Source organism: Phoenix dactylifera, chromosome 9, assembly GCF_009389715.1.
Source record: "Phoenix dactylifera cultivar Barhee BC4 chromosome 9, palm_55x_up_171113_PBpolish2nd_filt_p, whole genome shotgun sequence".
NCBI classification, from domain to species: Eukaryota; Viridiplantae; Streptophyta; class Magnoliopsida; order Arecales; family Arecaceae; genus Phoenix; species Phoenix dactylifera.
The window spans coordinates 17,341,256-17,365,994 of record NC_052400.1 but is presented as its reverse complement, the minus strand read 5'-3'; the positions used below and the strand labels follow the sequence as shown (position 1 = coordinate 17,365,994).

The following is a 24,739-nucleotide window of genomic DNA, read 5'->3' as shown; positions in this document are numbered from 1 at the left end:
TACTGGGATTGGGTTAGTTATATTATTCCTCCTGCTAGCTTTATACACATGGGTACTAAGTGGAGTTGTAGGTGTGACATCTATTATTCTTCTTCTTATTATTATTATATGATGAATAAAATCGAGCATATGCGGGAACCATTCCTTTAAAGTTTTTTTTGTTGCCGGACAGAGAGAGAAAGAGAGTTCCGAGAGAATCTTTGCTCTTTATTTTTTCCTTTAATGTTCAGATTTCTTTCTGGTTGGTTACATATATATGAACACTATTAATTTTGATGAATATTGTCCTTTGATTAGAGTGCACACAATGCTTATGTGCCCTAGTAGTGGGACATGTAAAACTGTTCCCCTAATCTTTGGCAACAAACTGGCAAATCAAATAAATCAAGCAAGTTTGAAATAGTTGTCCAATCCCCGAAACAGTAGAAATGGATAGAGAGAGAAAAAGAGAGAGTCCTATCGTCCGGGAGATTCATGCGGTCCACCAAATGATATGAGTTCTAATAAGAAAGATATGGAGAGAGAGAGAGAGAGAGAGAGATGGGAAGGGTCACCAATGATGGCATTGCATTAAGAGCAAGATGGATGGAAGCAGATGATCGTTATTATGCGAAGACAGACGCCTGACATAACTAACTAAAATCTCTAAATCCATGAAAGCAGCAACGGACGACTCGATAAATCACCAGAGGATCATCGTGATCTAATTAATAGCGCGCATGTGCACTTTTTTCAAGAGCCGTTGGCCTCGACGACTTCTCCCCAATTCCTCGCCAACTCCCTCGGCGCCTCGCCCACACGGTCACACCCCACCTTGCGCAGGTTTCTCTCTCTCTCTCTCTCTCTCTCTCTCTCTCTCTCTCTCTCTCTCTCTCTCATGCACATACATACACACAAAATAAACGCTTGCTCTAAGGCATACGATCAATACAACCGGATCAGAATTTTGAATTTCATTTTTGTTTAGGAAAACGATTGGATTAGGATTGTGAACATGGCTTGAATTAATAAATTCATAACAGTTGTATGTATAACAGGCATTAGAATTAATGACGATTGGAATTTGCTCGTCATTCTATAACTAAAGTTGCAAATTTTTTTTGGCAAAATTCTCAACTTGGAATGGCCGCCATATGTATTGTTATTTGATCTTTTAGTTGTTTATTATATAAGAGCAAAAAATTATTTTGCTCTTTGCACGCGCGCACGCGGACATACAATTTGAGACATTTTGATGCAATTGACTCTCGAGAAAGCTAACACGAACGGAATTGAGCGACACTAACTGTATAGAAAGAATTTTGAAAAATCAAATTAACAAATAAAAGAGAAAGAACTAAGAACAACTTATGACTACTTGATTCTCGTGATAAACTGAAGCATATGGATAGAAAGAAACAAAAGAGTTTTTCAATTCCAAGCTAGGGCTCCCATGATAGCTCTAGAGGAAGCACTGTTTCTCTTCTCGAGTTGGACACAACTCTACTCCAGAGCAAGCAAGAAACCGATTTCGATCAGAGGTCCTAAATGCACTGAAAGAATGAAAAAAAAAAAGAGGGGGACAAGAGATGCTGAGACACAAACCAAAAGAGCCCAAGCTGAAATCAAGAAGAAGCTGAAGTCCTCACACAGAAACAGAAAAAAACCCAGAACTTTGCATGTAAACATGCATCTCAAACTTCATTATGTTACATGAGTAACGTCACACCACCTTTGTAAATATCAGGGGCCACCCTTGTCAAATGGCCTACTACCAACTTCTGCAAATACAATTACATCACCAATAAACTACCGGGTGGGTCACACCTCCCACTTCCATCAAAAAAAAAAAAGAGAGCCTAGAAGCAAAACCTTCATCATTTTAATCTCAGCCAAATATATCTTGCGACCATCTAAATAACGAGTATGGTTTTGAAACATTGAAATGAGCTGTCAATTATTTATGTTGATTTATGGTTTTTTGAATATGCCACAAAAGCAAATAGATCACAAAAGTGACCCCAAAAATGCAATATTTATATCTAGTGCAAAATCACAATTTTCTCTCTATTGCAAAGCATGATTTTTTAGAATCTCGTGTATGATTATATGAATTTTGATGTTTCGAGATACTTTGGAAATTTAGATAATCCATGATTGAGGGATTTCTTTGAGAAGAGTTTCTTTAGTTTTGTCTCCAGCCACATCACTCATTTTCAGAATTCCATGTTACCATCTTTTTCTTAGAACTAAGCATTTCATTCTACAGTATATGCATGATTTTTAAAGTGATATTCAGGTTTCCCCAAACTGTAAGTAAGTCTATCCACTGCACAACCATTGTGGATCTAAACACATGCCTGATTCTCATATATTTTCCTTTTTTAAGCCATGGCATCCTTGTCAAATTAAGAATCCAAATCTATTCAAATCCAATTACAAGTACATGCATAATTCTAATTAAATACCATGATCAGCTTGTGGTGAACCTAAATAGATCCATGTTGGAATATCCCCAGTTGACATGGGCCATGGTCCAAGTCTGCTCTGATACCATTTATTACAATGCAGGTTCTCTTCTCAAAAAGCTAGCTAGAAAATATTATTTAAATTTCTTAGCCCTGTATAAGTACATAAGATATATGTAGTATATAGTTGATATGGAACTAAACACACATCTGCACGAATTTTTGCATAACAATCAATTTCTATGTAAAATTAACTTCAAATTCTTGCTTCAGTTCTAAATAGTTGAATATTAACCTCAATTTATATTGTCACACCAACTGGAACCTGGCCGGCTTTTCAGGGTCATAATCATCATGTTGATAAGAATATCTGTGGCCATCGGCCAGTATTGTTTTTATTTTTAATTGCACTACGTCAACCTTTAAAATTAGAATGGTGCTGCATATCTTGTTTAAAACAATGAAGGTAAAGAAAAAAACGAAAAAAAAAAAGCCATTTGGATGCTTAAAAGTTCCCAGCCACATTAAAGCACGTCCGGCGCTTCTTAGATTTTTACTAGTTTAGTGAAAAATATAGCACCAAAGATTGTAAGTTCATTGAATGAAATGGTGAATTTCAGAGAGATGATGATGAAAAAAGTCGCATTCCATTACCCTATTGATAGTTATCTAGAGCGAACAAAGCTTACTTATATACTATTCAGACCAATTTAAATAATTACGCAAATAAAGCGAATCCTAACTAAAGAGTGTAGGCCATACTGATATGATAACATTTAACTAAGACAGCACTGAACCGGCCCTCAAAGATATACCGACACTAGTGGAAAAGGTAGTATCTGCTATGAAGCTCCCCAACTATAAAATGCCACCCCCTCTCCTTAAGAAGTAGAAGCCACCACGACTGAAAAGGCTGAACAACCTATGAGCTGCGCTTGTTTAGATTATGATAGGAACTTCCACGAGCTATTGGGGTTTTGTTAGATGCCCCTTTGCACCCTGTGATCACAAAGCAAATTCTTCATTCCTCCCCACCAAACTAAGTTATCATGTTTGACTTAAACAACAGCATCTTCGTGGCCTAAGAAATGTAAAATAGAAGGGTGAAGTGGCTAGTGAGCACCTTTCCACACCTATATACGGTTTTTGGAAAAGCCTACTCCCTTTGTCTACTTGGCTGAGTGGGTTGGATGAACCACGAACCAAAGAATGTCTGTCCTTTTTCTCTCTCTCTCTCTTTTAACCTCAGGTTCAGGGTGAACTCAAAAAAATTTGAAATCTTTGAGCTTTAGAATGCTCGAGTTTAAGCATGAAGAAAGCGACCAACTTTGAAGATACCCTGCATCTACCCAAAAGCGAAAACATTCTTTGGGACTACCGGGGAGCCGCACCAAGTGCGTTAGGTACAGAGGCGTAAGCGTGGCCCGCAGCGTAGCCCTCGGCGATGCATGGCATGTCATCTCGGAGCGGGATGTGCCGATGAGTCCTTTATCCTTGTTCCCGGCATGTCTGCATAAGTAAAACTATGGAGGACCCACGTACCAGGTCGCCCTTCACTTAATTACCTGTCCGACGTCCGGTCCAATCCATGGAGACATGATTATGCCACGTTGGAGTCCATCCATGCCATCTCATTGCCACGTCCGATCGGGTGACATGGTGGGTGCTTCGTAGCTAAGAGAAGTTTCAAGGAGCTTATGGATCGCTAGTATGTTCTTTTGCAGCAGGGTGCTTCAACTTTGCTGTTGTACCATTTTTTTTCTACAACATAAAGTGATCATTAAATGACATGCTCATACGGCGATGGGTGCACTTCTGATGTCTTTATCTAAATGGATTCAAAGTCTTACGGTGATATCTAAATGTCTTTTTTTTTTAACAATAGCAGCAGCAGCAGTAACAATAATAGCAATAAAAGCAGCAGTAGCAACAATAGTTGTGTAGCAATGCTATACTAAAAAAAAAATTAAACTTGTTTTACTTACATCGAAGAGAGTCCTTATCTTTTACTACTAGAGCTTTAGAAAGTTCTTGCAGTTTAAACTGAGTGGTCCGGGTGAGATCGAGAAAACATGTCATATCTTGATGTCAATTTTCTTACAAAGTGTCTGGATGGTAGATAATGGGCTGCAAATGATTTGCTGATCAAGAATGATTGACCGATGAATATAGCCGATTTGTGTGTGTGTGTGTGTGGCTTTTGAGAAAAAACTATACTATATAATTCTCTCAATACTCCCTATTTAACAATGCCATTATTTAGCATATTAATACTATTATTGTACACCAACACTTCAAAAATATACCTCCAGTAGTGATATAATTGACATTGATATTATTATATAATGTTTATCACTTTTCAAATTGGGATGGGAAAGACTTAAACGCCAAAGACATGACTAATCTTCTAATCAAAGGAAATTCAAGAGAGATAAGTATTTGCTCCAAGCCTCATCAATAGAATAAAAACATAAATTCTTAATTGGAATTAGCCAACAAGCAGAAATCACCACAGCTGGAAACAAGTTGTTATCTTTTCTGCATTGAACAAACTTCCATATTTTGCTTTTGTACTTTTCACTACTGGCAATCTCCTTAAACGTCTCTTGACATAAGTCGCAGGCAAAGTAGCCTGGAGAATGAGGTAACTTGAAATAAAATCGCGTAGCCAGAAACCAGAGATTAACTCAATCGCCCATATCGTGATCTAAGAACTTAAATATTGTGATATGATGCAGTTTCATAAGAGAGTGGTGATTTAAGTGCTTGCTTGGCTGGAAGAAAGGCTCGTACGGTACACTTAAAAAAAGTGAAACGCATGATACGTGTATGTAATGGAAGCCAACTTTAGTTTTTTTTAAAAAATGGAGGCCGATGCTAAGCTCAAAGCTAGTATACGGCCTAGTTTGCAGGATATATAGGGTGGGTGACCTTTGTAAGTACAATAAGTTAGTTGGCCGTAGACAATGTTTTTAAATTAAAAAGCATAATAATAATAATAATAATAATAATAATAATAATAATAATAAAAGTCGATGTTTGATTCTATATTAGACATTGGAGCATTCATTTTTGGTCGAGATATAGACGACAAAATATTTATTTGGCAATATGTTTATTTGAACTATTGGATTTGGACCTACTCTTTTATATATGTATGTATGCACTTACATGGGCGTGGAATAAATTAAAAAAAAGAAAAGAAACTTGAAGGGAAGAAACAATGCACATCAAACTTTCAAAATAATAATAATAATAATAAGATAGGTACATGCAAATAATAAATAGCTCTTGCTAACATCAAACTCAACTAGATTAGTATGTATAATTTTTAATCTCAATCAAAAGCCAATTTTTGGTTCCATCTCTTCTAGATAAAAGAGAATGTGGAACAGTTTTAGGAGATCTAAGCAAAGTGAAAAAAAATAAATTCCTCACTGTAGATTTCAGAAAAAGAATTCTCGCATAAACTCTTATAACTGAAGCAAAATCGCATGCAGATGTGCGCATCAATTGAAAATTGCATGGTGTATCATGCAGTTACAATTCCCAAAGTTGACTAGCACCTAATTAAGCAAACTTAAAAACCTTCATATTTACAAAGAGACATCAAATTTTTTTTGTTGAAACAATTACTATCAAATTTTCAAAATCACCAACTTATCTTCTTTTCTCTGCATTATTCTTCTTCCCCTAACACTAGGACTGATCATATAACTCAAGAAGTGGTGATCTATATGTTCACCAATAAATAGGTGGCCTTACTAGGGGATTTAACAAAGCTCTTTGGAAGGACCCTATGAGCATTCCTCGAAATGAGTGTGCCCTGCAGTTGATCTGCCTCATCGTCGGATATGTATAGGTTAAAAAATTTCAGATCTTTCCAAACTGGAATGCTATGGGTGCGAAGCAAGAATGCGCCATCATATTCTTTAGTCCATTAATTATCCATGCTTAGATCCACTTGTGAAGCAATATAACTTCAATTCAAGCCCAACAGATTAAGAAAAATATTATTATCAGTAGTAATGATCCTTCTCTTTCTTAAATGGAGATCTCTTTTTATAGCACTTATCCTAAGGAAATCATTAGTTAAATTTAAAATATATTATTCCTCAAATCCTAATCCCACCTTTGTATTAATAATTTTTGTTTTATGCATAGGAAAGCATTGTTCTGTAATCACTTCAATGATTGTTATATCTTTCAATATAGTCAGTGGAAAGTTAGCTTTCTTAAAACCTTTTCCTAATATCAAATTACTTCAAGGTTCCTTGAACATCAATTGTTCTCAACAATGTGTCAAGTTGAGAAAGCTATGTTGTAGTAAAACATCACCAAGCTGTGTGGAGTCTTTATAAAGTTGAGCCTGAATTCTGAAAAGATTCAGATAAACTTAAAGTAGAATCTAACGTTCTTATCCCTACCTCTCTCTCTCTGCCCCCCCTTCTTATATCTCCTCATGGCAAAAGTAGGACATAGAATTCATTCTGCATCATTTCTTCCACTTCTCGTGAGCTTTTTGCAAGGAAGAGATCGAGAGGAGTAGATCCCGGAGGGTCAAGTTCTTATAATACAGGAATTGAAAGGACGATTAGAGTCATGGGGGGGCATGACTTTTCCATGATTTGTAAGTGCTTCTGCTTTGTGGCAATATCCTTTTCATGATGCAAAATTAAGGAGGAAGTATAGCACTAAAATCAGAGAACATTCTACTTGTACTTCCTCCATAAAAGACACCTGATAAACAATAAAACAACTCCACTTGTACTAATTTTGATTTAGGCGGTTCCTTCTAGATGTGGAATGAGAGGATGGAAGAACCTATTAGGCTCCAATTGATCGAAATAAAAATAAAGCATTGTTAGGTAGAAGTTAGTCTAACTTTAGATATCTAGGAAATTAAAACTAAGATGGTGGGAGAGGGTTGGCACCTCTCCATCCCACTATAGCAAAATATAAATGGCCACGTAAAGAATAACTACTACAAAGGGCGGGATTTAGATCGATGCATATGTAATGGCTTTCGTGTGAAGGGAGGTTAGTGCGCATGCAAACACCACAGGCGTCCGCCCAAGAATCTTTGGCTGAAAGGAAACCAAAATAATCTATTTCATTGGAGCGAGAATGCATTGGAAATTAAAATAGACTTCATCGCCACCAGAACAAAGAAGTTTTTCTTCCCTTCTATTTTTCATTTTTTTTTTCCTGAGAGCAATCCAAAGTTAACAAGAAGAATATATGGAATCATGAATTGCTTCAATTACAAAATAATGTAGTGTGTTAGTTGAAATGGTTGATAATTTTTTTTTTGATGGGGAAGTAGCCCTTAAAGAGAAACGACTTCCCCATAAAGTATGATGAGAAAGTAGCTTGCCTTTAAGTGGTTTCAGACGGGAATCACTTCAAATTTCTGCCCCATGGATCAGACCACGTAGGCATCTTGCAAGGACTTCCCTTGGCATGATGTCTTGCATGACATCAGGACTCACAGACATGGTTATGTCGGCAGTGGGCAGGCCCAAAGGGGATGGTTACGTTGTCCTGACTTTACTGACGTCATTCTATCAGGTCCGTTTATTGTAATGGAACTAAGAGGATAAAGAAAGAGATTAAATAGATATAGAATAATCAAGAAATTCTAAGAGTGGCAAAGAGAAATAATTGCTCGACCATCTCTATTGTTTTTCCCTGGATATATATAATTTTATAGAACACAAATTCCATAATTTATGTGATAGATAGAAATACAAATCTTATAATTTTAGAAATAGCTATAAGATCTATACAATGATAGAAGCCAATGATGATTATGGAGAGATGAAAATGCTCGTCCCTAATAAATATATGAGAAAAAGAATCCATAATTGTAGAGAATGCAAGTGTGGAAATGGTTCTCAATAATTATGGAGAAATAAAAGTATACATACCTGGCTAGGTTGTCAAATATGTACTACCAGTACAATTATTTTTTTGTAGATCTCAATGATTATAGAGAGATGAGAGCAAACATGAGGTTGCTTAATGGGCATTACCTGTAAAACCGTTCTTTCATAGACTTTTTTTTTTTTCAAGCTTGGAGTTCATGTAATTTGTAGTAGTGTCTGATTCTAATTCCAGTTCGTCGATCTCAAGTTTTGAAGTACTAGCTTGGTCAATAGCCTAGAAGACCAGTAACAGATATTAGTCCTTTTTAGATCAAAGGAGGTCATGTTGAAAGGTGAGTGTAGGTACTGGACTAGTGACTAGTTCAAGGACCATGCGTGCAAGTGTACATTTCTTTATTAACCGATTCTGGTAGCACTTTAGGTTTCATTTGTCATTGAAGGAGAAGATGCTGACATCTCATGAATGCTAGAGCATCTCTGTACCAACATCTTCTAAATTCGCTTTTTAAACCAGATGGAATTAAGAAATGGAAATCAGCTTATAAAAAGGAGCTTCAGTTAGGTTACAGATCGATCTAACAAACTTTCTTGGTTCGGAGCACCGATAGCTACCATATGTGGCGACTAACAACTGCTTCTCCTATCCGAGCATGCGTGCAACAAAAAAAAACGAACTTAGATATCTAAACACACACCCGCATGAGTTCTCACGTACTCTATGCATTGAAGCCTTAAAGCCCCCATAGACATGCATTTAAGCCTTAAAGCCCACATAAACATGAATTGCAGTATCATCAGGTCATGGGTTTGGTTTTCTCTAATATCATTTGTAATAGTACAGAATCTCGCCCAAAAAAAAGTAGCTAGAAAATGTTATTTGGATTTTTTGATTCTGTATAAATATCCAAAATCTATTCAGTACATAGCAGATGTGGGACTAAACACAAGTCTATGTGAATCTTCACAGTTGCTACAAAGGAGATCATCCAACCTATATGCTTCTCTCTAATGGGTGCCTCAGCCATAATTTAGCATAGGTTCCAGCAACCATGATTCATGCAGCATAAATGCCGACTCTGCATGCTAAGTAGCATGGAACAAGTTGGATGCGGACAAAGTGTAGCAGGTCGGTGTTATCCTCCTCATGGCAGAGGTCTGAGAAGATTCCAAGAGCTAGTGGAGATTGAGTTTCGGGGGCCAAAATATAAGCCCAGCGGTGAGATGTAGCCTGACAAAAGATTATGGAGAGACAAGCATATCAAAGTATGGGGTGGTTAGATCCAGCAGCTGATACTAGCTGCTTGTCCTTCGGTGCAAAAGTTGTCTAGGTGAGGCTTCCATTCTTTAGAACTAGATTCGGCTACAGGCACAGACCTCATATTTGCCCAAAAATTGGAAAAAGAAGAAGAAAAAAAGGTGTGACATAGATGTCCTAATAGAATTGTTAGTGCCGAGCTTCGCTCGAATGAGGACACCAGTAAGCAATCACTGGTCGGAAGAACATTGATGTTAATGAGATAATTCATTTGGTCTATCTTTGTTTAAGAGTTTTATATCAAAAAAAAAATCTTTCTTTAAGAGTTCTGGTTTAATCTGATTATGTCCAGTATCCATAAACACAACCAAGTTCATGATGAACATCTAAGCCTAGAATTTTGCTTGCCTCCAGTATATCTATCACATCATTTTAGGCCATAGAAGCCTCTTCCATAGATCTTGACAAATCAAGGCAACCGATACATCTAGATCTAGTAATTAATATGCTTATACCTCGCATAAACAATAATGCAGATTTCAAATCCTTCAGTCCAACACCTTCAATCAATTCCTGCTTCTCTTGCAATTTTTTTTCATGACAGTGACTAGATGAATGTAATTGTTTGGTCACTGATGAGTGATGACCTCTTAAACAAGAAAAAAATTAAAAAATGACAGAGATAAAAATCATTCTTGTTAATAAATTTCCAGAAGATACCAGATGATGGCTTACTTCAAACTCTCACGCCGCATGCAAGCAAACCAACTGTATCAAGGTCTCAAAAACAGAGTCAGGCCCTACTTCAGCATCCTTCAACGCCATTGTGTCAAGATATTTCCAGAAATTCGCATCAACCCATGCGATTTGACAGTTCCAATGAAGTTACGTATACTAGAGCTATGTCAGCCTCTCAGCAACATGAAAAAGAAACGGTGGACATGGGTTTCAATATGGTCATAATACACCAAATCAACTTCATTCCAAAATCCTCCATGAACTTTTGTTGGATGCCCCTCATTAAGGCCAACCTTTTTAAGGACGGTAGGGTAGGTAAAGAAGCAATGATAAGAGCCAGACTTCTTGTTGAAAGATCATCTCCACAAGAAACACAAGATATTTTCAGGAACCATCCGCTCATTTAGATCACCTTGTCATTCTAATAAAGATTTCTGAGACTATCATAGCAGTTCTGCCTCAGGATTCCACTACCACTTTGTACAACTTAGGTTTCAACCCTTGAATATTGCTTCTAATAATAGACGAACAAAGTAGCTCATCACCCAAGCATCTCAAAGTGTGACACAGGACTCCACTATCATTTCAGATAGAGATTTCTGCTCCCAAGTCATATAGGCAATTCAATGCAAAACAAAGGTGCAAAGCATATAAATAGTACAGTGAGATTCGCCTTTATTTTTGAACAAACCACACATGCTCAAAGGCTAGCTCTTCAAGATTTTGGTTTCCCACGATTTGATGCCAATGGCGAAGGGTCCCTGCTCACTAAGAAAGTTAGCTCAAGAATAGTGATGAATCTCACAACTTCTTGGTGTTGCAGCAGCAGTGGTACTTCCATTGAACTTGAGGGGTCAGAACACAACAGAGCCACTCTTATGAACTTGCAAACTCGCCCTTAATGAATATTAACTATATAGGATCCAGATACAGGCAAAAACAAAGCTTCAATTTTAGTTTATCCTCCCAGTATACAACACAAATAACAAACTGTTGTACATATGCTAAACCTAAAGAGTATCTAAGGACATTAAAAATGTAGCCACCATACAAACAAATATTAAGAGGTAGAGATGCAGGAGGCAGCTCATTTTATGTAATTTAATATTAAGTTAAAGTGCTTCTATTATCTGTTTTTGGATAGTTTATGTAATATTAAGTTAATCTGGTTCTAATATCTCTTTTCAGATGCCTGATCCTCGACAAATACAGCTGTTTCATTATCTTGGATCAGATGCCCTACAAAACCAACATAAATGAAATCAGGAGGACAATTAATCCTCCTCTTACAGAAACTGAAATAAAAAATTACCACAAGAAATACAGACATCTACATCAATATATATGCTCTAGTAATTACTTGAACCATGAATGTTATTGGCCCTGTGCTAAACCACCAGAATCCCAAAATGTTTCTTGAATTCCAATAAAATGCAAGGCTAAATCATAGAGATTCATGGAAGTTGCCCGAGAGAGAGAGAGAGAGATTGCAGAACCAACCCTCAAAAAACATGCAGTAAATAGGTCATCACTATCCCTTATTTGCACTTGTAAACCAGATCTACACCGATGTTGCTAAAATTGAAAATTTTTATGACATGAAAGTAATGAACTAAAACACTTAGCTGATTGAAAGCATTATATCAAGATGAAATGTATATCAAGAAAAAAATACTGGAGGCAAGTTCAAATTTTGTCATTTGAATATATGCTCCTGAAAAAATAGTTTAATCAAAAGTGGGAAAGCTTTCAATACTTGAGCTTTAACTAACCAAGATTAACTGCTTGTTTCTACAGTCTTGTGAATCATAGTCATGGCCTATATTGTCAAGCCTGTCTCATTATTCTTTTTGATGATGTGTATGAATAAGCCAAATGACAGTATCAATAGGTGTAAGGACAGTTGAACCTCAATAAGTAAATAAAGTGTTTCTCATGTTAGCGTCATCTCTTGCTGCTCCAAGGGAGTACACCAGTACCTCCCTTATGAGTAAATGAAATACATGCCCATGTTAAAAATATCCCACAATCAAGAATCAGGATGAAGTTTCAATGTGGTATACCATCTTTAGCATGTCCCAGTTACAATAATAGGCTCAAAACAAGAGGCTTCAGCACATCCTAAAATCTCCACAATTTGCCAAAATTATGCTTCAGAATCATCCCCCTAAAGCTGAAAGGGCGTTTACTAGAAGATCAGCAAACAAATTTAGACTTAAAAGTACCCAAAGGTGAAGGGACTTCCAATGAGAAGGCATACCCCTATATTCAATTTCAAAACAGTTCTTAAAAACAAATTCCAAGTGATTTCCTTTTGCTCTATCAAAGGTATCAGGGCCAGCTGGAAAAGGGACACATAGAGGCATATCTCGAACTCGTGTACCACCCACATGAACAAAATATAACTTTTGAAGATACCTACAATTGAGAAAGCAAACCTGCCATGCCCCCTCCTTACTAATTTTTGCTGGACAAGATAGAGCAAGATATTCTTTCTCAAAGGGCAGAACATAGTTTGGGGGCTAACTTTTTGTTGACATCCAGTTGCAAGGATCTCCTCAGTCCTTCCCTGGACCTTTCTTAACTTGGAGCCCACAACAGGCCCCATTTAATGGGAAAGCTTTGAATGGGATTTTTTTCTACCACTAAAGAAGAATTGCAGATAAAAGAAAAAAAAAGAAGTTTTTAAATTGACCCCATGAGAAGTTTTAATTGCAGATCAAAAAAAAGAAGTATTTAATGGGCATCTTTTATTTCATGTGTAAAGTTGATGCATTTGAATGACGAATTAAAGGCCATGGAGAAGTACAGACAAAGCAAAACAATTAATTACCAGGATGATGGATATGCTTCTGCTCAACATGCAACCCCTATGAAAAAAATGCATTCAGTAACATACATAACCAAAACTGCTTCAGAATCAAAACTTCCAGAGATATTCATTTTTAGCCTTAAAAAGGATGAGAATATCATCTCCAGAAGGGAGATGAGAGAGTATAAACAATAAAACCACTCAACCCAAGTTCTTTTGCTAGACAAATGCCTAGTACAAAGAAGCATTAGGAAGAGAGGGGGGGGGGGGGGGGAGAGAGAGAGAGGAGGGATGGGTCACTATCCATCATTTTCTTAGATTTACTGTTTCAGAATTATTATCAGATTGGACTCTTGATATTTTTAAATGCTATTATATTGTTTGTTTACAGTCAAATTAATGTGTAAGGTCAAATCTTAGTCATGTTTTAAAGTGACTAGGAGTCCTGAATCATGTTCAAAGTGCCTGAATATTAATGCAAGATGGTTGACAAGTGTTTTAGGATTAAGAAATATCTGTTTTCCTCATAGTGTCTTGACTCTTGAATATGGGTTCAAGTAGAGTGAAATTTTTTATAAGAAAAAATTGTAGACTCCATATCATTCCTCCACTGTTCTCATTCCAGATTCTTCTTTTTTTTCTCTCTCTCTCTCTCTCTCTAATTATCATCTTCTACTTACTAATACTGAACCGTGAAGCTTATCATTACGAAGTGTACAATTGCTATCCCATGGTTTGCATTATTAGAACAAGTCGCCTTTTTTTCTGGATGGGCGAGCAATCTGGTTTCTTTGAGCAATGGAAATTTGTTCTATTAGGCTCAAGCAGAGATGTTTTCTACAAACTACACACATAGAGCCAAAGTGAAAAAGAATATTTGGATAGGTAGTTTGGAAAGCATTTCACCATATCATAAATAATGCTAATCAATAGTCTTGTATAAAGAAGCCCTCTTCATATGTAAGGAGGTGCTACAGAGCCTTCTGAAAGTTCTTCACATAACAATGAGGTGCGGCCATCTTTTTCTCAATCTCCCATGATTAAAAGGCTTCTTCCTGAAGATTTAGTAGTCCTACAGACTTGTATAAGAAATGGAGATATAACTGTCTTACCTCCTTCATATGAAAACCTTGAGATTCCAACATTGATGACCTCGAAGAGAATTAACATGATGCTGATGAATTTTATATTAGTACATCAAACATCTTATGGGGTTAAGTATTGTTAAATGTTATTATTGTAGAAATCTTGCACACAAAAAAAAGTGAGCTTCTTAATGAATTTTACAAAAACCATAAAAAAAAGGTGAAGGGATTTCCTTATAAACTGGCAGTAAGAACCTAAAATTTGCAGCAGATTACGGTTCTAATATGATTCTGAAATCTCAAGTGCCATTAACCCACCCTTCTATATACCAGATTGTGAAGATCCTTTCTTGAAAGGAGATATATTGGACCCTTATGTATTTTAGTTCCATATATTCCTAGACAAATAAGGTTTAGCAAAGCATGGCAAGTTGGTGAAATACATGCAGTAGAAGCTTAAGCAAACAATTATATGCATAGCTTTCAAGTTTCAAATCATGTTATCTTTTAATCATGGAAAAGGTTCTTAAATACTCTGAGGTTGCATTTATTTTTCAAGTCCATTAACCAACCCAAACCAAACCCACCCCTCCATATACCAGATCAAAAAGACTTTTCTTCAAAGATGATATTGTTAGACCCTTACTAATTCTGGTTCCAGATATTTCTAGACAGATGAGGTTCAGCAGAGAATGACAACTTGGTGAATTTATCTAGTAGAAGCTTAGGGAACATATTGTGTCCAGTAGAAGCCTAGGGAAACAATAATATGCATAGCCTTCAATCTTTTATCTTCTGATCGTGGAAAGATTATTGCATACTCTATATTTGTATTTATTTTCAAGAAGATTTGGAACCATTTTGTATAGTCCGAGATAAGCCTGAGGTTTAGATTATTGTAGCAGAACCTAATTGTATGGAAAAATAAATATCTTCTACCTTATTATATTTTTCAAATAAATCTTATCTAGAGATGATGGATGAATTAGGGCTGAAAGCAGGTAATCAATTCTTGGATTTAATTGGACTGCAACTCTATAAGAGAATGTGCAAAATCTCAGGACTAGTGAAGGCTGAAAAGTTTAAAACTTTCCTTAATTTTTCATTATGGAAGCAAGATGATTAAAAGATGAGAGAAATTTTGTGTGAATTTGGGGTAGATGTCTAGGTGCATGCAACCTTTAGTAATCTTCCCATACTTCCTTAAACTCTGATTCAAATGATTCAACGTTGGAAAGCCAATTTGAAAAGCATTTTAGCTACCAATAATGCTAGAATCTTCAGCATATCTAAACATTCACTTCTTGATGAAGCAACAGTTCTTGTTTAAGGACAAACTATGACCTACTTTCGCTGGTTGTTCCTAAGACTAATATGCGACTTCTTCTTCACCTCAGCTTATTTTTCTTGTATTCAAAGTTGCATAATATGCTACAGAACCTCAAAAGCCTCGAGCTAACCTTGAAATTGCAAGACCCTAGAATCAACAAAATAAAAATCATATTCCATACTAAATAACTTCTCAACCTAAACAATAACTAAAGAATGATTTGTCAAAATTAAGGAGTACGATAAGTATAACCCATTGTCTCCTGATAACTTGACCCAATTTAATCAGATAACCAATCAACTAAAGAATAACCGAAATCCAACTAGATTAAAGATTCGAATGATCAATTTGGAAACCCAAGACAATCCAACTTCATATTAGGCTTAAGATTCAGAAGTAAGTGATGGGAATGAGACAGAAGAAGGCAACATATGGAGTTTACAGCAGAATGGGGATGGGTGAAAGGTTGGGGTGAGGGTAAAGAGAAGTAATGTATGTGTGAGAGAAAAAGGGCGATATAGGTGGTTAGTGGTCAGCAGAGGAGGCCAAGGGTAGAGGGGTAAAGGTGAAAGAAATGAGGGTTAGTTGGGATTTGAGAGTGCTAGTGACGGTGGATACTAGACAACTAGGGTTTTCACCTTTTGTAAATAATATTATATGCAGTTGTTAAATCATACCATAAATCAAGTAGGGTCATTACTAGATCGAGTTGACTGCAACTCAAATACAGTCAAATTAATATTTGGGTTATCGTATCGGGTCATTATCAGATCATGTAGGTTAAAAGTATTAATCCAATCTTGTCAAAACTCAGTACTTTGACAGGCCTAATCTCCAACAACCAAGATCCTTGCTGATGTCATTTCATTGTGAAGATCAGACAAATTTATTACGCCTCCACCACACCTCTTTTAAGTTGCATCACTTTATTAAACCATGTTATCTTGCAAGGGATCATGTCTATGATGCACGGGAGACTTGCATTATATTCCCCTCATCAAAAGGGTCTTTATATTCTTCTAGACGATGAGGAGGAATATACGAGTTTAAGGTAAGGGTCTCAAGGCATAAAAGAGACATCATCAACCACAAGTTTGGAATCTTGCCATAGATCTACAAATTTGAAGAAATTCTCCAGTGTAAGTCTGTAATATGTTCCTCAGAAACTTGCATCTTTCTGCAATTCTTCCAATGAAGACTTTATGATGCATGGAAGAATAATTCATCTTGATGGACATGGGTCCTCTTTAAATTAAGATCATTATGAATGATAAGAGCTAACACATTTTTTTCCTCTTGAGCTATGAAAACATGGAGAAGGTAGAATGACACAGCCTAATGTTTTTTTACTTCCTTACTCCAACCATGTAATAGTCCTTATAAAGAGATTGCAAGGAGAAGAAACTACAGAGCAAAAGGCCTTCTAAATCTAAACCTACTCTCCAACCATGTAATACTCCTTATATAGAGATTGCAAGGAGAAGAAACTACAGAGCAAAAAGCCTTCTAGATCTGGACCCTTGAATTCACATCCATCTATTCCTGCTTCACACTAAGGTAACCAAAAAGGCCTAAAAATGTTATCGAACTAATGCTAAACTCCCATGTAAAACGCGTATGACATGAAAAAGGCAAGGCAAAGAAAAGATTTCAGTCTCATGTTCTAGTGTGCCGACCCACATCTGACACAATACATATTGCGTCATGCTAGCACTTGGCATGCACTAGCACAGAAACATGCCAAATGTTGGCGCATGGTCAACAGCATCCTAGTGCTGCATGTGAATAAAGCATTAGATCAATATGTACTAGTTCCAAGCATGCCCCTAGCTGATGTCTTTGTTAGTTGCATCAGTTCATTATTTTTTTCAAGTCTAAGCAACCTTCTAAAGTGTGTTCAAGTCTTCTAATCTATGTTTCAATGTAGAAAAACCTCGATCCACTGACAAGCTTATTTGATAAGCTCTCTGGGGATAATAGCCCATCCTTATATTTAAAATAAGCTTTTCGTAAAGCAGTCTATCCACTATTGCTAATTTGCAAGACAGGCTAATAGCTTATGTGACTTGTTTCATCCTATAGTCAAGAATTTATACTAATTGTTTGCAGAGGCCAAGAATCTAATCTCGTTCTGTGATAAATGCCTTTTAGGATGCTTAAAATGCAATGGCCACAACTGATCATTGTTATTACTTCAATGTTAGTTAAGCAAACAATTTGTGTAGCACAATACAGTACGCATATGAGAAATTGTTCAGAATAAACAAAAAGCAAAAATGAAAGCATAAGATAAATATTTGTACTCAACTCCAACATACATCACTTCTTAATAAAGCAAATCAGTCAGATGATTGCAAGAAAAGAACTCATCGGCCAGAAACGGAAATTGAAGACATCATTCAGTCTTCGATAAGCTTTGCACGTACAGTGATTTATAGGATTAAAATAAGTTTACCACCAACTGATTAGATATGCCTAATAGAACTTCGTATCAACAAAGATCTCAATTTTACCTCATACACAAATATAATTCCCGTTCCTTTGTTCTACTTGTACTCGAAAGTCGGGATCGGAGTGCTCGGCGTATCAAAACTCTCCAGAATCTCCGTTTTGCTTCCTCCACGTCCACTCTTCCCATCATCCTGCTTCTTCCCGTCTCCAAACCACCCTCCAAACCAAGAAGAGGAGGAGGAGGAAAAGGAGCCGGTGGTATCGTCAGCCATCGAGACAGTAGATTGGTATCCCATCTGGGGGATGCCGCCTCCAGCGCCGGCCATGGCGGGGACGTTGGGCGGCGGCATCATGAGGGCAGGGTCGGGGATGTTCTGGGGGGCGCTGACGAATCGGTTGAGCATGATGCCGGCGCCCTCGATGAGGGCGAGTAGGATGCCTCCGAAGAGGGCGGAGCGGGCGGCGGGGCCGGCACCCTGGCGCATCTGGAGGAACCCGCCGGTGGCGGCGCCGGCGACAATGGAGTTCCAGGGGTCCTCCTTCTGGCGGAGGTAGACCATGGAGCAGTCGAAGGCGGAGAAGAGGCCACCCCAGACGGCGAAGCTGCCGCCGACGCGGGGGGCGTTCATGCGGACGGCCTGGGCGCCGCCGGCGAGCCGCTCGCCGTTGGGGGAGTTGTAGAGGCCCTTGATGAAGTGGAAGGCCGACCCTCCCACCGCCCCCATCCCGAACGCCCCGCCGACGTCGTCCAGGATCCGGTCCGGGCACGGCTCGCGCGACGTCTCCGGCGTTCCCATACGGCCCAGACCGATCAACCAGCAACCAGACAAATGAAGAAATAGAGGAGAAACTGGAGAGAAAGAAAGGCGTCGGCGAACGCGGTATATAAATTAGGTTTTTTTGGCGTACACATCCTTCTAATGAAATTTGCATAAATATCTTTTTAATGAAATTAATCTATATATATAATATTTATTTTTTGTGTCTGTGTTTTTACATATATGCCCATACTAGCAGCAGCGCTGCTAAAAAATTAACGGTTTAAAATTTCAAATAATTGGACTACTCTTAATAGACAGATATATAAAAAAATATTTCATAAAGATATATATATGTAAATAATACTTTATGAGGATATTTATATAATTTTTTATATTTAGAAAGTTTTATTTGACTAGTGTCTGCTTCTTAGTATTTTTCATTAAAATATTATTTAAGAAAATAATTGATTCGGCAATTAAATAACAAAAAGAATTATGAAAATTCTTTTACTAACCATGAGATTATTCTACTTTATTCTTCTTTATTTATAGCAACCACATCGAAACATAGCTTATAATATTTATTGTTATGGATGCATATACGAAGGCATGCATTAGAATATAAGAAATGATTAGAGTTTCTTAAAGACACGCGATAGATTACAATGATGAAGTTTCCTTGCTATTGCTATGCTCATGGGTGGAAGAACAGCATCAATCATTCATAAGCAAATTTATTAAAGGACTTCAAACCCTTTATAGACTTATTAACAACCTCCGTGGCTATGTGGTAGAAGATTACTCCTTACGTTGTGTACCTTAAGCTATTTTTTTTTAGCTTCAATTTTTTAGAAGAAGAAAAGATCTAGTGTATAAAGTCCATCTTGTCACCGTAATTTTTAATCAGCCACTAGCCTGCACATAAGAAATTTTCTGACTCTAAAAGATAAACGTTGCAAATCTCATATACTAAAAGATAAATGTTGATCTCACACAATACTATTTTTTAAATAATTCATAAAACTAAAGCAGGACCTAACCATCTTCATATTAAAAAAATACAATAAAGGGTTGTCTATGATGAAGGAAAGAGTCGAAGAAATGATTTTGATTTCAAACATAGAAGTAAATAAAAGGTAAAGAGAAATCGAAAAATTTCTTAAAAGAGGTAAATATATTAATTCTAATGAGACTTGTTAACTTGTTACCCACTTCAAGAATAAAAAGTTACTTTCATAATTTTAATTAAATTTTAATTTAAATAAATATGATTTTGGTTAATTACGTTAACTGAATCGCTATATCAAAAGTATTCATATAAAAATAATGTTTTATAAGGACATGCATGTAAATACTAACATAGAGGGCATTCATACAAATTTCAATATTTAGAAGGATATTTGTGCAAAAATCCAAAAAATTTTTATGTGTATACCTTCCTAAATATATGAAATTATATGAATATCCTCCAAAATTGTTATTTGCAAGTGTACCCTTATAAACATTTTTTTTTTGCATGTTTACCCATTATTAATATTTTTGTCATTTTAATTTTAAGCCACTAACTTCTTAACAGTATTAGATGGTATGGCTACATACATACACACAAAAAATATATATACAAGCATGTGTTTGATAAGAATATATATGTAAATATAAATTTTAAGAAAAATTTTATGTAAATTTTAATATTTAGAGAGATATGTATGTAAAAAAAATTATAAATTATTACAGACGAACCCAGCAAGATGGCCACCAACGGGAGGCGGTGACTTTGAATTTGAAGTCAGACCCCAGAGAGGTCTGAGCTGGCTGGCCGACGTTGACTCGCGTTATGCCCTCGGCCTGGCCTGTTCTCTAAAAAAATTGGGCTGGGCTGGAATTAGGCCTGGTCTCTTGACAACCTTATCTCGGAACTTGGGATGCAAATGGACCGGGCTACCAGCCAAGGGTAGTCGGCTACCTATGGTTCTTAATACCACACCGAGAATTGCAGACCGATGAAGGTGAAGAACGATGATTGTAGTCATCCTTAGTTCAGTTTGATTGACAATATATTATAAGATTTTATCTATATAACCAACATTATTCCATCTAATAACCCTGTGCCTGGTTACAGCTTAAGTTAACTAATTACTTTAGGTGTTTAAACACGACTAAACGTGTCCTCAAATGCAAAACTATTAGGTCAATTAGGAGCTCCATAGGCATATTCTAAACTCAGCATACAATCCAAACTGGGATAAAATTGAGATCTTTTAGATAGCCAGTTGATCGAGAAATGTGCTTCACTATGCATATAGAGAGCATGGCTTTCTTCTTCTAGGTTAGACGTGGGAACCTCTCCATACTCACTACAAGAAATGGGGACAATGGCAACATATACATGCCGACGCTAGATAGAAGTGTCAGTGATTTTGGCTCCAAACGTTGGCAATTTCTTTTTCTAATGTTCACATTGCCGATGCTTTTTAAAGCATTGCAAATAAAATTAACGCTTTGGTGTACATAATAAAAAGCATCGGCAATGTTCAATTTTTTTTGTAGTTACTCTATTCAACTTTAATTCTTCCAAGTTGGGAGGGGGGGTATCTCTTACTATGAAGGCACAGATTTTGAATGCTAAGAATTCAGAATTTGGGCCCAAAATCATTGTTGAAGAGTGCAAGCGCCCCCGAAGCCCAAGCACTAAGAGTCCGCTCGCTGGCAAATGGATGCAACTTTCTTGTATGATGATCCAAAGCAACTGTTTGGCTGTCATTACTTTGGTTCACAATGGCATATAGCTAGCAGTTTACTGCTCGATATACTGAAGCCCAGGCACTATTAATGATTTACAGCAGAGCTAATCAAAAACTTACACCAAGTGCATTAACATGCGTTTCATGGTTAACCTTTTATATAGAAGAACGAAGAGGAAAAAAAAAATGCATGCCCCTCTTCCCGCCTGCATTGCAGATATGTAAGATACCACAACAGAGCTTCATAGTTATTAATTGATCTAGGACGAAGCCCATACCTCTCTAGCAATATGGTCTAAACCAAAAAAAGCCGAACTGAGCCAAACCGGCTGGTTCAGTCCGAATCGAAAATCTGTTTGGTTTCGGCTAAAATCGGAAGAAACTGAATGGTTCCGACCGATTCAACTTGATTCGAATCGATATTGATATGTACTAAACATCAATTCCTGTGGATCTCGGTACCAATTCAACTGAGTATTGGTTTAAACCATCTTATAACATACTGGAATCCCGCATGTTCAATTTGAACTGCGCTAACCGCACCAGATCCAAAGAAACCATACATCATAGCTCCCGAAGAGCTCCATAGATCGCTTTCAATGCCTCTGCGTAGCGCCAACAGACGCCAGAATAGCATCAGACACGACGGTTACCGCCAAAATACTATCATACATTCACTCATATAAGAGAGAGAGAGAGAGAGGTCCTTTTGAAATAGCTCAGGAACCGAGGTGATACGAGAGGAAGGTAACAGAAACAGAAGCGAAAGAGGGCTGTTTGATGGGATGTCTGGCCAAGCATCGATCCCTTCCATTAAATCTCCCCTGCACCAACCCACTAGATACACACAGATGCTTCGCATATTAATGCATGCACGAAAGGAATTTTCTTTCTCCTAGATTTTCTTAATATGGCCTCCCGCTGGTACCGAATTCTCTCTCCTCTGTCACTCCATCCCTCCCTCCCTCTCTCTCTCTCTCTCTCTCTCAAAAAAAAAAAATAATAATAATAATAATAATAATAAGAGGGGGGGGGGGGGTCTAAAACCATTTTTAGATCTGGCTCGATAAAAAGCCTAAAACTTTTATACCTATAGATATGTGCCAATATATGTATTCAATGAAAAGTTCCTATCCTCGCAGCGCACCAGAAGCTGACAATTAGATACCAGTACTGCATGCATGCCACCTTTATCTACTTGCGGTTATTATCCCCTCCTCTGCCACCCGGCCTCCTCCGTGAGCAAAAATAGCATACCGGCCTTTGATTGGTCGTTTTCGATCTTGGTTCCTACCTTGTCAAGTTCTGGTTGTGTTTTCCCCGGGTTAGGGTGCAAATCGGCCCGATCAGATTTGGTCGGCTATAGCAAATATTGAATCCAAATCCCAATAAATTTATTGTTTTCTTGGATTTGTTGATGCAAGTTTTTTCTTGTGTACTCATTCTAGTTTTAATTTGTTATGATTCGATATATTTACGATATACTTCAAAAAAATTATTATTCATTGATATTAGATCCGAATCTTCAACATCTAACTCTGATATTTCTCTTATCAATATATACTAGACCGGTATTAGTGAAGCTAATCAATTTTTTCACAAGAATATAATCTATTAGTAGTTCATTTTTATTTCTTCTGACATAATTGTATATAGTTTCCATCTAATTATATAATTAATATTCAAAATCAATTATCATGGTCTTTTGTACAACTATTTGTTTTTAAACTTTTTTTTAAAATTTTATTGCACTCTCTCAGTGATTAAAGTAGTCCATAACTATTAAGAACTTATTTGGTTTGCCAGAAGAATTCTCTCACTAAAATATTTTACCTAAGATATTGATACTTGGTATATGATGCCTAACTAGTTTTTTTTACATATTTGGTTGACCGTAAAAAAGTAGCATAATCTAGAATGGCTTAACTTTGGTTGAGCATCTACTTTTTAAGAAAAATTATGTAAAATAACTGCTATGCTCTTAATAAAGAAAAAAATCTTATCCTATTTCATCTAAAAGCTTAAGGGCATTTTTGAAAAAAAAAAATCTCTAACTTTCTGCAAATTGAACTTTTTTATATCTCATATGGACTTTTCTTTTCTATGAAATGCGGAAATCTTATTTCTATAAAAAAAGGTCTCTTATTTGAAAACTCTAGCCAAAGATCAGGCATTTCTTTATTTTTTTTGTTGACCACATTCTTCTCAATCCTCTTTTTGTGAACCAACGAGTCTTAAACTATCCCAAAACCTACTCCACAAGCATCAACAATCATTTTAACATTTAGTCATTTAGACAAGGCAGCAAGCCAGAAGTCCAAATTGAAGTTTCAACCACCCAACAAACAAACCTACCAAGACGATTGCCCATCCCAAAAATTTGAGAGAACTTGAATGCCAAATGCAATTAAGAACCAAGGAGCATGCATGCATGCATGCTAACATTTATGAAATCTTATTTACACATAATTTGTGCTTATATATGCACGTATGCAATAAATTGCATATTATCAGAACATTTATTGGTTTAGATTGGGATCTAATATTTTTTGATCGAAGCAAGTTACAGGACCACTGCTGCTGTTAATGAACTGTCCTGTACACAGAGGAGAAAAGAGAACATTAGATTGGGAGCAATGCGGCTTTTCACCTAGCGCTCAGAGTGCCTGCACCCAGGGCTAAAGCCAGCATTGACTTCTGCAGCAGTGCTGCGAGGCGTCAGAGTGAAGGTGAGAAGAATGAGGTCACATTAGAAAGGAGAGCTTCTCGCCGAACCCAGAAGCTACGTCCCGCAGAGGGGAGAGAATCTAGCTTGCTTTAAGCTAAAGATAGCGAAAGATTTGGGCAGTGCTGATCTTGGGTTTTGCATTACTTTATTGGAAACGCAGCGCCATATACCTAATCCTATATACTTTATCAACAAAACATCCACATGGAGAGAAGAGCGAATTCAAAGTTCAAACGAAAGTATCTTTTCTTTTATCCTCATGACTTTGGTAACGAGAACTCCTCCTCAAGGTTCCAATACCTCTAGCCTTTTTCTTCTCTTTCAGTTTTTAAAAGGAGTAAAGAAAGAAATCGCAGCTCGAATCCCATGGTAGTGGTGCAACTTGCAACCTATAGCTTAATTCCTCCTGACCTTCCCAATAGAAAAACACTCCTACAACTACTATTTCCATTCCACAAGCGAAGAGGAGAAGCTAATGCGAAGAACAACGAGTACAACAATGA

At 36.9% G+C, this 24,739-nt stretch overlaps 1 protein-coding gene across 3 annotated transcripts; it reads right to left on the bottom strand.

Moving 5' to 3' along the window:
* Positions 1-10,151: 10,151 nt before the first annotated feature.
* LOC103713066 (mitochondrial import inner membrane translocase subunit TIM17-2-like) lies at positions 10,152-18,892 on the bottom strand. 3 transcript variants are annotated; one of them, XR_005513396.1, is made up of 3 exons: positions 18,069-18,892; positions 13,162-13,198; positions 11,257-11,567 (listed from the first exon to the last, which is right to left on the bottom strand). XR_005513396.1 is itself a non-coding variant. In XM_039130267.1 (2 exons), the coding sequence occupies exon 1, from the start codon at positions 18,801-18,803 to the stop codon at positions 18,102-18,104; it is 702 nt and encodes a 233-aa protein (XP_038986195.1). In that variant the 5' UTR covers positions 18,804-18,892; the 3' UTR covers positions 10,152-11,240; positions 18,069-18,101. The 3 variants fall into 3 exon arrangements, 2 of the variants coding, with proteins under 2 accessions (XP_038986195.1, XP_008798094.2); XM_039130267.1 differs by lacking the exons at positions 11,257-11,567; positions 13,162-13,198 and adding an exon at positions 10,152-11,240; XM_008799872.4 differs by lacking the exon at positions 13,162-13,198 and having other exon boundaries at positions 10,883-11,567.
* Between the last annotated feature and the right edge of the window lie 5,847 nt (positions 18,893-24,739).